At 49.0% G+C, this 12,093-nt stretch overlaps 1 protein-coding gene across 4 annotated transcripts in view; it reads right to left on the bottom strand.

Annotated features, from left to right (window-relative positions):
* Positions 1 to 12,093, bottom strand: part of NSMF (NMDA receptor synaptonuclear signaling and neuronal migration factor) — a 49,735-nt gene that overhangs the window by 22,795 nt on the left and 14,847 nt on the right. For all 4 annotated transcript variants that reach the window (XM_054646369.2, XM_077189414.1, XM_054646368.2 and 1 more), the window contains exons 3-4: positions 6,413 to 6,889; positions 1,355 to 1,430 (exon numbers count right to left, since the gene is read on the bottom strand). In XM_054646369.2, the coding sequence (XP_054502344.2) occupies positions 1,355 to 1,430; positions 6,413 to 6,889 (553 nt within the window). The remainder of the gene's footprint in view (positions 1 to 1,354; positions 1,431 to 6,412; positions 6,890 to 12,093) is intronic.

The raw sequence follows: 12,093 nt of genomic DNA, 5'->3' as shown, positions 1-12,093 counted from the left end.
GCACAGCGGGTTAAAAACACTGGAGCAGAGTTGAGGGGCACCTGGAGAGCCACCCCTGCACTCTGGGGATTTCTGGAGGAGTTTCTGTGTCACTTCTAGAGGCAGCACAGAAGCTCCAGAAATGTTAACCAAGGAGCCACATCTACCAAGGGACTTGTGCTCCTCCGTGGTTCCCTCAGGGCACCATTCCCCAAACCAATCCCACAATGGCCTTCAAGCCTTGCAAGCCCAGCCATGGGCCATCATCCTGCAACAAATCTGCACAGAAAATACAAACTCAGGCAGCAAAGGCTGTGTCCAAATGTGCTGATTTTGCTGATGGTTTGTGGGTCAGATCAGAACTGTGAAATACCATTGACTGTTTTCAGCCAATATCTTTTAAATGTTTTTTTCTGGGGGATGCAGCTATCCCACTCCTCAACTCCAGATCCAGCCCTCCCTGCATGAATCATTCCATGTCTGGTCCTTCTCTTATCCCAAGAGAAATAACCAGCCTCTCCAGGATTTGGGGAAGGAAAAGCACAAGGGAAAGAAGAAATGTCAGAGAAACAAGAGTACAAAAAGGACACCAGATTAGACAAGAAGAAACCAGAGCCAGAGGGCTGAGAGTGTCCCAGACATTGGAAGAAACACACAAGAAAAAGGTGACAAGGCTGGGGAAGGGCCTTGGAAGGCAGAACAGCATCTTGTTTTCCTCTCTGCTTGCCTTAGTTTTGCAGTCAGGTGGGAAATACTCGAAAGCAGGAAGGCAGCACTCCCTGGCAAGCTGGCAGAACCTGGAGACAAGGCTTCCCTCACTCTCCTGAGCCCTTTGAGAGCTGCCTCCTCCCAAACTCAGCACCCATGAGCCTGCATGGAGTGTGGAGGGAGAGACTCTTCCTAACTCACACCCCTTCATCATACTTTGCAGGGATTTTACTGACACTTTTTCACACGTGCAGAGCTGCAGGGCTTCCTTATCCCAGAGGAAGGACCTCTGGGGAGTGAGGGATGCAGGGCAAGCCTGGAATACCCTTCCCTTGGGAAGTGTGTGCAGCAGAAGCAGCTGGTGGAGGGTCCCAGCTGGTGACCCACAGGAGCCTTGCTCTGCAGAGGCAGCCAGGCCACAGTGTCACAGACAAAATCAGGGAACAGAGAAGAACAGGGTAGCCCGAGGAGTTAAAGAAGGTAAAACCAAACAAATGAGAGCAGTAGAGAAGAATAGTGAGTAGGAAAGAAAATTAACAAGAGACAAGTTTCTCTCTTATCCTTGAACAGTGATGCCAAACACACAACTCCTGCTCCAGGCTCTGGGTTTTGAGCAGGTCCAGACCCTGAGATGCAGAAGAAAAGCCACAGCAGTGGTTGCACTTACGCTTGCATAGTTGTGGTAGCAGTGTGAAAACTGAAGAGGTTCTCCTTTGGGAACCAGGTTCGTATGGGGACATCATCTGCAAGAGAGACAGAGCCTGAGCACCCAGCAGGCACAGACACCTTCAGACAGCCCCATTTCCTCCCCAGGCTCCTTCTCTCAGGACTTTCCTTCAGCATCCTGCCCTGACTGAACAGTTCAAGTCTCATCCTCCTCATATAACTGCACTCTGCCACTGAGTGCTCTGTACATTCCTGCTAAGCCTGTCTATCAGGCTACTAAGTGAAGAATAAAAGCTCTATCTTAAACATTGGAGATTAGAATAATCCAGGAATTATAGAACTGACATTTGAACTAGGGAAAAAAAAACAGGGAAAAGAAAGATTTTTCATTAAAAGCATTTTCCTGTCTCTGCCTTTTCCTTTATATCATTGATTTAAACTGTTCCATTCCTCCAGTTCTTTCTGATACAGCCCAGTAGAAGATGAAAAGCATTTACCTTCCACTCAGAACAGTAAGCCTGAAATATCCTCTTTTTTCCTGCCACTGAAGTTTCAATAAACCCTTCTCACACCTGCTCCTGGTGACTTGGCCTTCAGGAGTTCCCCTGGTTTGGAAGTCAAAGCACCCATCAGCTCCACAGCCTGCAGGTACCTGAGCTGATTTAGTCACCTCTCTTTGCAAACTGCCCTACCCAATTGTGGGTACCAATTGTGGGTGTTTTTTTTCCTATTTCCAGGGCATCAGAACACTGCATCACCTTCACTGAATGACCACTAAGACAAAAAGCAAAATAAAAAAGTCACCAATTATGTGTGTGGTGACTAGGAGAGGAACCTGCCCAAGCAGCAGCTCCTGCTGAGAACTCTCAGGGTGGAGTCAGGCAGGCAGGGAATCAGAGGGGTACTGAAATCCACTGCCACAACCCTTGAGAGAGCTCAGTGAACTGGATTCCTGGGGCTGGGGCTATCTGATTTTTCATCTTGCTTCTCATCCAATTTGTGACTCCCTTGCCTAATGCCTTGCCTCATGTTGCTGATTGTGTCTTGCCTCAGTCATTCAAGTCTTCAGATCTGATAATATTTCATATTCTGGCATTGTCAAGGTATTTTTTAATTCACTTTCACTGGCCCAAGCCCAGTCAAACTCCACATGCCCACTGCAGGCATAATTACTACAGACCAGCCATCTTACCAAATGTTTTGTTCAGATCATTATATCCTACAGATTATTCCCTGAAAGTACAGAAAGTGGCTGCAATTACAGATGCAAAAAATGCTAACTGCAGCTGGGGAGCCTTCCTTTGAAATGCAGCTTCCAAAAAATCTATAGAAAGCTGTAGTAGACACTCCTTCTCAGCTCACAGTTTACGTCAAGTCTTGTTTAAAGGCACTCCAAGGAAATAGAGATGTTAAATGAAACTGCATTCCAGTATGCTAAAGACTTCTGCTGCAGTCCCAAAATCTGCTCTCCTCCAAAACACAGAGACACAAGCAAAGCAGAACAACTCAGACTGTAAATGAGTTACTTGTTTGAAGCCTCCAACCCACAGAAGTGCTGAAGGAGAAGTTGTACAAATTCCTTTTTAGCCAACAATTCTGTTTAGGCTTCTCAGGGACTGCTCATCTCAAAGGACTGACAGTCTCTTCATGTGTATTACAGCTTTTAAGCCACAGGCTTTGGTTCAAAGCAGAGCTTATGAACAACAGCTAATACACCCTTAGGAGGCTTTGCCTGCCCATCACTGGGAGCTTTCTCTCCTTTTCTCATGGACTGGAGTTCACTTAGGAAAAATATCCCTGCCCTCCAGACAGCACTCAATGTGGAATAAAGGATTTGGGACCCTTCAGAGGGTAGAACATCAGCAGAGGAGCTTGCAGGTGGGGACTGGGCAGTGCAGCTCAGTTCCAGAGCTCACTCACCAAATTAAAACTCAGATCATGGGCATGGCTGTTGCTGCCAGGAGCAGGCAGCACATCCTTTCTGGCCAGGCAGAGCAGCTTGTTCCCCTGTCCTTTCACCATCAACTGTGAGGAAACAGTGGAGGAGCCAGGGGCCTGGTAAGGCTGGAGGGACTGGAGGGACACCACCACCATCCAGCATCTCCAGCCACTTCCCACTGCACCCAAACCCCAGCACCTCTGTCCACAGTCTGTGTGTCTGCATCAGATGCTGGGAGCAGCCAGGAGATGACAGCTTGTGCTCCCCTGGAATGGTGTCAGGCATCAGAGACTCAGCATCCAAACCCATATTCAGTGATGCCACTGGGGCCTGGCTGCCATAAGGGCTGGTTTGCAGCACAAACTTGTCATGTGGATGCAAACAGAAGCAGCACTGTCAGGTGAGCCCTGGGGAAATCAGCCTCTCCTGCCTCCACTGCTCCCTTTCCCTGCTAGCCAGGCAGGGAGGAAGTGCCAGGGAATTCTGTAACCTGTGGCACTTTGCTGCTCAGTTCTGGGATTATCTGAGTGGCAGCACTTGGATAGAGAGTGCAAATAAGACCAAGCTGAGGGAACTCTCCTTCCATGGTGCCAGTGCTGGGATGGAAATTGGGCTTGGGGACACAGCCCTGCCTGTGCAGCCACACATGTCAGGACCCAGAGGCTTGAGATGAGCACCCAGGGGAGCTGCTGAAACATGGAATGCCCAAGGGGGCATCCACAGGTCCTGCACTGGCCATTTTGCTCTCATTTAAGTGACTATTCTGACACATTTTCAGACAGACCAATCTCCACCCCACACTGATGACTGGCCCCAATGAAAATGGCTGCCTGGCTGAAAACAGATACTGAATTCCAAGGCCCAGTAACAGCATTTCCCTGCAGGAATTGCCAGCACAGGTTTTCCAGCAAACACAGCTCCAGCTGTGAGGAGTTAAACCCCTCCATTAATGCTGTGGAGCTTTCCCTTGCTTCTGTATCAAGTAACTTCCTTCAGTCCCACAGTGCAATTCTGATTTGTCCAGGTGTGCTGGTTTGGACTGGGATAAAGCTCATTTTCTTCACAGGAGCTCACATGGGGCACATGCAGTGTCTGATGTGAATCCCAAAAAGTCCCAGGGAACAGAGGAATGATGCTTAAAAATCATGCACAGGATTTCAGGGGGCTGCAGTTTTCCCACACATTTCATAATCAGCTATTTTTTCATTACTATTATTCAGTTTAAGTAATATATTCATGTAGCCACATAATTTCAGGTGTCTAGGCATGAAAACATGGTGCAGGACCCAAACCTTTGGTGATTTGACCTGTGGTAAACATCACTGCAGTGTTTATCAGAAAACTCTGAACCCAGGGAAGCTGGACAGTTTGATCTGCACAGTCCTTATACACAGTTTCTTCTCAAGGAGAAAACCCTGACCTTTCCTGGCCAGACTCTCTGCTCTAAATGCCTTGATATGTGTTTACAGAAAAAATCAGACAAATTAGGCCAGACTCTTTGCCAGCCACATACAGGCAAAGATAGACTGCACATCAGCTTATCATTCAAAGCACACAGACTGTGACATATATTTGATTAATGGTTCAGTTTGTAAAGACTTTTTTTTGATGGAATGGAATAATTACAAGCACTCTTGTAATTGAGAGAACATTAAGCAAGGAAGAAAGGAGGGAAAGAGTCCAACACTATGTTATTTGCTAATATTTGTAGGAAGCCCATGAGGTGGCACTACATGAGTGGCATCCAGCCCTGCAAACAAGAATTTTGGGAACACAAAGTACAGAACACCATAACTTGAGGCTCTCACAGAAGTAGTTCATAAAGATTTCTCCTGCCCAGCAAGAGGCAGAGAGAGGATCCTGCTCTGAACTGCCTCTGGGGTGAGCATGGATGCAGGGTTTTGACAGAGTCCTTCCTCTTTTACTCTTCCTCCACAGAAAAGGAGCCATGAAAACCACCCAGAGCAGCCTCTGATGACCAGGAGCTAGGATGAGCTGGCCTCCAACTGAGCTCAGCTTATTGCAAACTCCTCCTTTGACAATCCCTTTCCAGGAATGCTGCCTCACGTACCAGAAGGGCCCTGGATCAAAACCCCTGTGCTGGGATGAGATGGGTGTCACCTTTCATGTCACCTGGTGTGGTGGCTGACAGTCTGGTCAGAGGGACAGGCAGATAAACTTTCCCAGACATTCCTCTGGGAAATTTTGAGAAAGCTCAGAGAAAGAATTAAAACAATCCTGCAGCTGGTGTTTTAAACGTGTTGTTAATTGTAAAATGTTTACAAGAAGGGTGTGGCTCCTAATTAACCAATAGTGTGAATAATATTAATTAAAAACCAATCAAGTCCACCTTTATTGTAACTGTCAATGTCCTAGGGTGATGTTATGATGTTTGTATCCCCATTCCTGTGTTCTGTTTATGCTGGATATCATGTTCTGTGCCTTCAAGACTGGCTCTGAAGAGTGAAAGTTTTGTTTTGGTTTTGCTCTCAGCCGCTCCCCCACGGCTGGTGGGACACACAGACAGGGCAGTGCATGGTGCTGCTTTTGCTTTTTGCTTAGCTTTTTGCTTTTGCTCTCACTCTTGCTTCTGCTCATTAGTTAGTTTAGATAAACAGTCCAAATTTCTTCCTGGACTGTTTCTCCTTTCCCTTTTTTGGACCTACTCGAACCTGCTCCGGACTGGGACCTGGGAAACACCGAGAGTTTGCACCTTGTGGCTGCAGCAGCTGCCCCAGCACAGGAGGGACTGAGAACAGAGTGACCACCCCCAAGAGAGACTTCCTGAATTTGTCATCTTTTTCAGAGGGGTGAAAGAGTGGTGTCACCTGGTATTGTTCATTTTGTGTGCTGGGGGTGTTGTGCCTGTTAAATAAACAGGTTCTTTTCACTTCTCTCCAAGGAATCCTTTCTGAACTGGTTGGGGCAAGGGGCTGTGTGGGTTTGCTTTCTGGAGGGGCCCCCTTTGGAGGTTTTCTCCCAAATTTGCCCTAAACCAGGACAGTCTATAAAAAAGTGTAGTTTCTAGTAAACTTTGCATTTTACCTTCTGAGACCTTAGAGTCTATAAATCACTTTATTCACCCATCCTCAATACAACAACAACCCAGCAGTCACTTACCAGACACTCGATCCACACTGTACATCCTCTCCAGCCTTTTCCTGTGCCACCCAGCCTCACCAGGTGGGTGCTGCTCCAGCTCAATGGACTGCTGGGAAGGGGCAGCCAGCCTGGAGCAGTTGGGGCACTCCTTGGAGCCCTGGCGGCCGCCGGGCCAGGCCTTGCAGTGCCGGACGCCGTGCGAGCCGGCGGCGCCGTGCGCGTGGTGCCCATGGTGACACTCCTCGTGGGCAGCTCCCTTCATCACCACCAGCTCCATGCTGTCGTTCTCGTGCTCGGACAGCATTGGCCTCTCCCCAGAGATGGTGTAGACTCGTGGCTTGGGGCCCTCGCTCGGCAGCTTCTCCGCCTGCTCCTCGGTGAAGCTCCTCTCGAATTTGCCGTCCGAGATGACCGAGAGCCGGCGCTTGTTCTGGGCCACCTGCTGCATCTCAGGGGAGTCCTCCTGCCCGATGTAGGAGTCTGCTAGCAGGTGATCTGAAACAAAAGGCATGTTTTCCTTAAAGCAAAGCCACACAGACACTGGCAAATCCAGGAGGCTCTTTGCTACTGCTGTGTAGGGGAGACAGACACAGGAGGTCCCCGCAGGAACCGTTTCAGATGAACGTGTGCCCATCACCACCTTCTAAACCTCCAGAGCAGGCACTGAAATGAGAGATATTTCTCACAGAGAGGCCCAATATTTTAAACATGTGTGGCCACCCAACAACTCTAGCAGCAAATACGGGTCTTATTGCACAGTCTGAAAAAACTGCCATGCAAGACAGCCCTGGTTCAGCTGCAGCCTTGCTCAGCCACACGAGGGCTACAGAGCTGGTGACAGTCTGCAGGACAAGGACCAGCACCACCTTCTCCAAGTGCCAAACTCTGAGTGTTTGGTGCATTAAGTTCTTTCAGAACATTGGCAAAGGGGTAAACCAACAAGATTTGTTTGGCTTTTTTTCCTCCTGATTTTCTGCCAGGTGGTTTGACATGAAAGAGATGCAGCAAGGCTTCAGCTGGCAGCTGCAGCCCAGCACCCCGCTCCCGGCACGCCCCGGTCTCACAGATGGCCAGGGCTCGGCCCGTGGGAGCTGTCCTGGAAGAAAACACAGCCGCTCCCCTTTGCAGGGTAGGAAGATCCAAAGGAGAGAGGCCCATGAGTGCAACTATCTTTGGAGCCCACACACTGGATGGAGTGCCAGGAAATCTCAGCATTTCCATGGCAATTCCATGCATGAACCCAACAGTAGCTCCCACCCACCTGCTAATCCTTTTTCAAGTGGCTGTTAATTACCTCTTACACTTCCCTTCAGATGGGAAGCAGCTCAGGGACTGGCAAAAAGGCTCAGCAGGGAAGGCATTATTTATGTGACTGCTACCCAAAAAATGAAATCATTAGTGTCCAGCACAGACAGAAGCACTTAAAACAGAGGCAGAAAGCAAACCCAAGCCTTTGCTTCAGTAGATATTTATGGAACATAACTTCAGCTACCAAGTCATGACCTGGAAGAACTCATCCACAATTTGAAGGCTTGGCTACCTTGCAACCAGCCATGAAGTGAAGGAGGAAGAGGAGAACGACCTCTGGACAAGAATGTGTGTAACACAGACTTTGTGTGTATGTGTGTAACACAGACCTTTCACTGCTGCCACATTCTGCTGCCCATGAAGTGCTCCTGTGCCCTTCTGAGAGGAGCCCTCCCAAGCTGAGGCCATGCACAGTCAGCTTTTGAATCTGAAATCCATCCTGGAAAATGCTCACCTTGCCAAGGGCCTCTCTCCCTGCTCTGCTTGCAACCAGAACTGAGTTAGTACTGGTACAGGGTGTCACCCTTGTCTCATTTTTCTGCTTGAGATACAACTTCCTCCAGCACCACTAGGAAATAAATCAGTCTCTGGCCACTCTGCTCAAGAAGTGACTGTCAGGGCTGTTCAGGCTGACACAAGTCAGGTTTCCTTTCATTTGTCTCCTCACAGTCTCTGGATACTGGAGCTGGCCAGGAGGAGACACTGTAGGAGTCCTGAAGAAAGAGCTGAGCCTTTTGAACCTGCAGCTGATGCTCTGTCCAGGCTTCACATGAAGTCAAAAATCCATGTCCAGGTGTAGTGAGGGGTAGTGCCCAGAGAGTGTGAAAGGCTGGCAGGGATCTACTGTGCCCCATGGTGAATGTGGACATTTGCACCTGCTCCAAGAGGAGCCTGATGGACAATAAGGGCCATTCCAGTGGAAGAAGATGTTCCACAGGCTGTCATCCCAAAGTCTGTACCCACCTGCAGGCTACAGTGTCAGAGAACAGTGCAGAGAGTGCTCACAGGCCCCAGAGCCTCTCAAACCACGTGTTCCCCCTCAAGAGGCAGCAGGTCCCCTGCATCTGCTCTCCAGCAGCTCAGATCCTCCCCAGCTCCAGGATTAACCGTGCTCTAGAGTGGGCATGTCTTGGGAAAACACCACCAAAGACTCCCTGAGATCTGCCAAGATCTGTGCTCGCTAATAGTGCCAAACAAACCATTTTTAAAATTAAAAACAAAGGCCAGCTCTAAGTACTCTTCTCAACTTGTCAAATTTACTAATCTGTGTGGGCACAGTGACGCTACCGATTTCTTAAGACACCACAAAATCGTGGCTGACAGCTGCCCCTGTTCCTCCTGAAACTGATACTTGTATGGGAGATGCACAGCCTCCTCAGAGGGAACACACAGGAGTGTCACCTTCACTCACACACTGACAGCTCTGGAATTCAGACAGCCAGGAATTCCTGAGCCCTGGGATCTGTGGCTAAATGGAAAAATGAAGTCCCCAAAGCAAAATATGCCTGAAAATGCTGATGATCACAAGAGCAAAGAGACCAATTCCAATCTCTGTTTTATAAGCAGTGAGGTCTGCTCAGCTCCATAAAATTTACAGACATTTCAGGGGCCCATGACTGGTTTTGAGCAAGAGTAAAGTTTTTACTGAAATCCTGGCAGGATTGACCAGATATATATGACATAAACTACCTACCTGATCTAGCATGCAAAATGTGAGGATAATCCTTTCTTCCTACCTTACTTGTCCCCTCCTCAAAGTGTTTTCACTTGTACTTATGTAAGAGTTTTCATGATCTACTCTACAAAGGGCTGCCACCACACCAGTGTGCTTTCCTTTTGTAAAACAATTGGAAAATTCTTCTTTTTCATTCAATTTAGCACCTTCAGTAATTACACACTGGAGAAGCAACTTCATATGCCAAGGGAATACAAACCTTTATTCAAGAGTAGCTGTTAATAAAGAATTATCTACAAAAAAAAATAGTGTGGAAGGAAAAGAGATTCAAACATCCATCATAATTGATGGATGAATTATTGGCCTGTAGAACAGAATCCACACCATTTCAGGAGTCTGTGCATTCACATACACGAGTCACACACACCAAGATGTGACCAGTTACCCTTGTCTGTGCTTACAGTGAACAAGATTCAGGTGCCAAAACACTGCACTTGTTGCCACAAAGACATTTGAGGCTAACAGTTTGCTTCTGCTAGGAAAGAAGTCAGGCTGGTCCAGAAATCAGTGCTGGATTAGAGCTGAGCCACAGGGATGTGGGGTGAGGAGAACCAAGGGACACTCACAGGAGCTCAGCAATGGAGTCAGCTGCAGCAGGCTGCTGTCAACACCCTCACCTCATGCTGCTGCTCCCTTTTTTCATTTTCACATGGCTCTTGCCACCTCTCCCACTCCCAGCTGCTCCCTCACCTGCCATGGCAGCCCTGGCACTGTGACTGGGCAGCCTGGCACAGCTCCCTCCCCTGCCATGGCAGCCCTGGGCACTGTGACTGGGCAGCCCTGGCACAGCTCCCTGCCCTGCCATGGCAGCCCTGGGTACTGTGACTGGGCAGCCTGGCACAGCTCCCTCCCCTGCCATGGCAGCCCTGGCAGTGTGACTGGGCAGCCTGGCACAGCTCCCTGCCCTCACCTGCCATGGCAGCCCTGGCAGTGTGACTGGGCAGCCTGGCACAGCTCCCTGCCCTCCCCTGCCATGGCAGCCCTGGCAGTGTGACTGGGCAGCCTGGCACAGCTCCCTGCCCTCCCCTGCCATGGCAGCCCTGGGCACTGTGACTGGGCAGCCTGGCACAGCTCCCTCCCCTCCCCTGCCATGGCAGCCCTGGCAGTGTGACTGGGCAGCCTGGCACAGCTCCCTGCCCTCACTGTGCCAGAGCTGCCCTGGGAATGGCTCTGCTCCCCCACCTGCTGCCTTCAGCAGCAATGCCTGTGTCTCACACTGCTACTTAGGACCAGATAAAACAGGTTCCTCAGGTTCTCTTTTTACCTTGGCTCTTGCTCTACATGGATTTATTGTGCACAAGGAACAGAGCAGCAAGATGAAAGGAAGACCAAGGTGCTTGATCTGTAGATTGTGTCTCCATTGGTACCAGAACCATCCAGGTGGTATTTCCATCACTTCCCTGCCCACCTGGGCCAAGCCCAGCAGGGTTTGACAGCCAGTCCTGAGGGCCAAACCATTTCTCACCCCCCTCATTATGTACTTGAATATACAACCTTTTGTCTTTTTGGCTTCACTTGCTCCTGTCTGACATTTCTTTCTTCACCTTCTCCACAACACTGCCCAACACAGGCCACATGCATGACCAAAGACTGACATCTGTGTTGGGAAATGGCAGTGTCTTGGGGAAAAAAGAACCCCATTCTCAGTACATGTAGTTCCTGATAATTAAGCATTTATTTGTGTTAGATACTTACAATACATCCTTTCTCATTCAGTAACCCTAGCTTGAGCACTCACTGTGACTTAGGGAACTGACAAAGGGCTTGCACATTTTCCTTTCAGTGCCACCACGTTTCTCCAGAGCCTGGAACACGCTGGGATCAGCCCCCACTGACTGATGCCCTTCCACAACTGTGGAGCCAACTCCAGTCTGCTGCAGACTGCCTTGTGACCCCCTGGGATGAGAAGTTTATAAATCAAGGCAGCATACAGCCACAAGGCACAGACAGAAGCTCCAAATTTATTCCTGTATTTAGCAGCTAAACTGATGATTAAAGCACCTTAGATTTAAAGCCTCCGCTCCAGCATCAGAGGCAAAGTGGCAAAGGGGAATCCAGATAAACCCTATTAAAAGAACATCTGTCATCTCAGCAAAAAAAAATTCAGAGAGACAGTTCTTTCTTCCCTGTTTCTCCTCAGCTGGAACTCTCTGGACCTGATATTTATGACAAGTAAGTTCCAACTTTAAATCAAAGAACTGCCACAGTCACTGAAGATGAATAGAAAGTTTTTGGGTGTATGTACAGGGTCTTGCTCAAAGAAGTAGGAATGAAGTTAATGATGTTTTTACCTTGCACCAGGAGGAATCCAGCTGATTCCCTCAGTGAGGGGAGCACTGGCCAGAGCTGCAAAGCCCGTAACAACCATTCAAATGGCACAGCTGAGAAGTTTCTCCTGCAATCACAACTCCAAGACCTCCCACATGCCTGTCACTGCCCCTCAGGTGTGCTGGCAGGTCCTGGTCTCCTCTGCTCCCTCTCAGAGATGTAATGCAGAGCTTCTCCCCATGCCAGCTCTGTTCTCCCAACAATGTGACCCCTGGCACAGGACAGGCAGCCTACCTTGCTGGGCTCTGGGCTGAAATGTGATCAAGAAATAATCATGGGAAAAACGGGAATTTTGTTCAAGTTATTGAAGCATGAGGCAGGGATATCA

Source organism: Agelaius phoeniceus, chromosome 21, assembly GCF_051311805.1.
Source record: "Agelaius phoeniceus isolate bAgePho1 chromosome 21, bAgePho1.hap1, whole genome shotgun sequence".
Classification (NCBI taxonomy): Eukaryota; Metazoa; Chordata; class Aves; order Passeriformes; family Icteridae; genus Agelaius; species Agelaius phoeniceus.
Note: the sequence above shows the minus strand (reverse complement) of the source record. Positions and strands in the feature narration are given on the sequence as shown.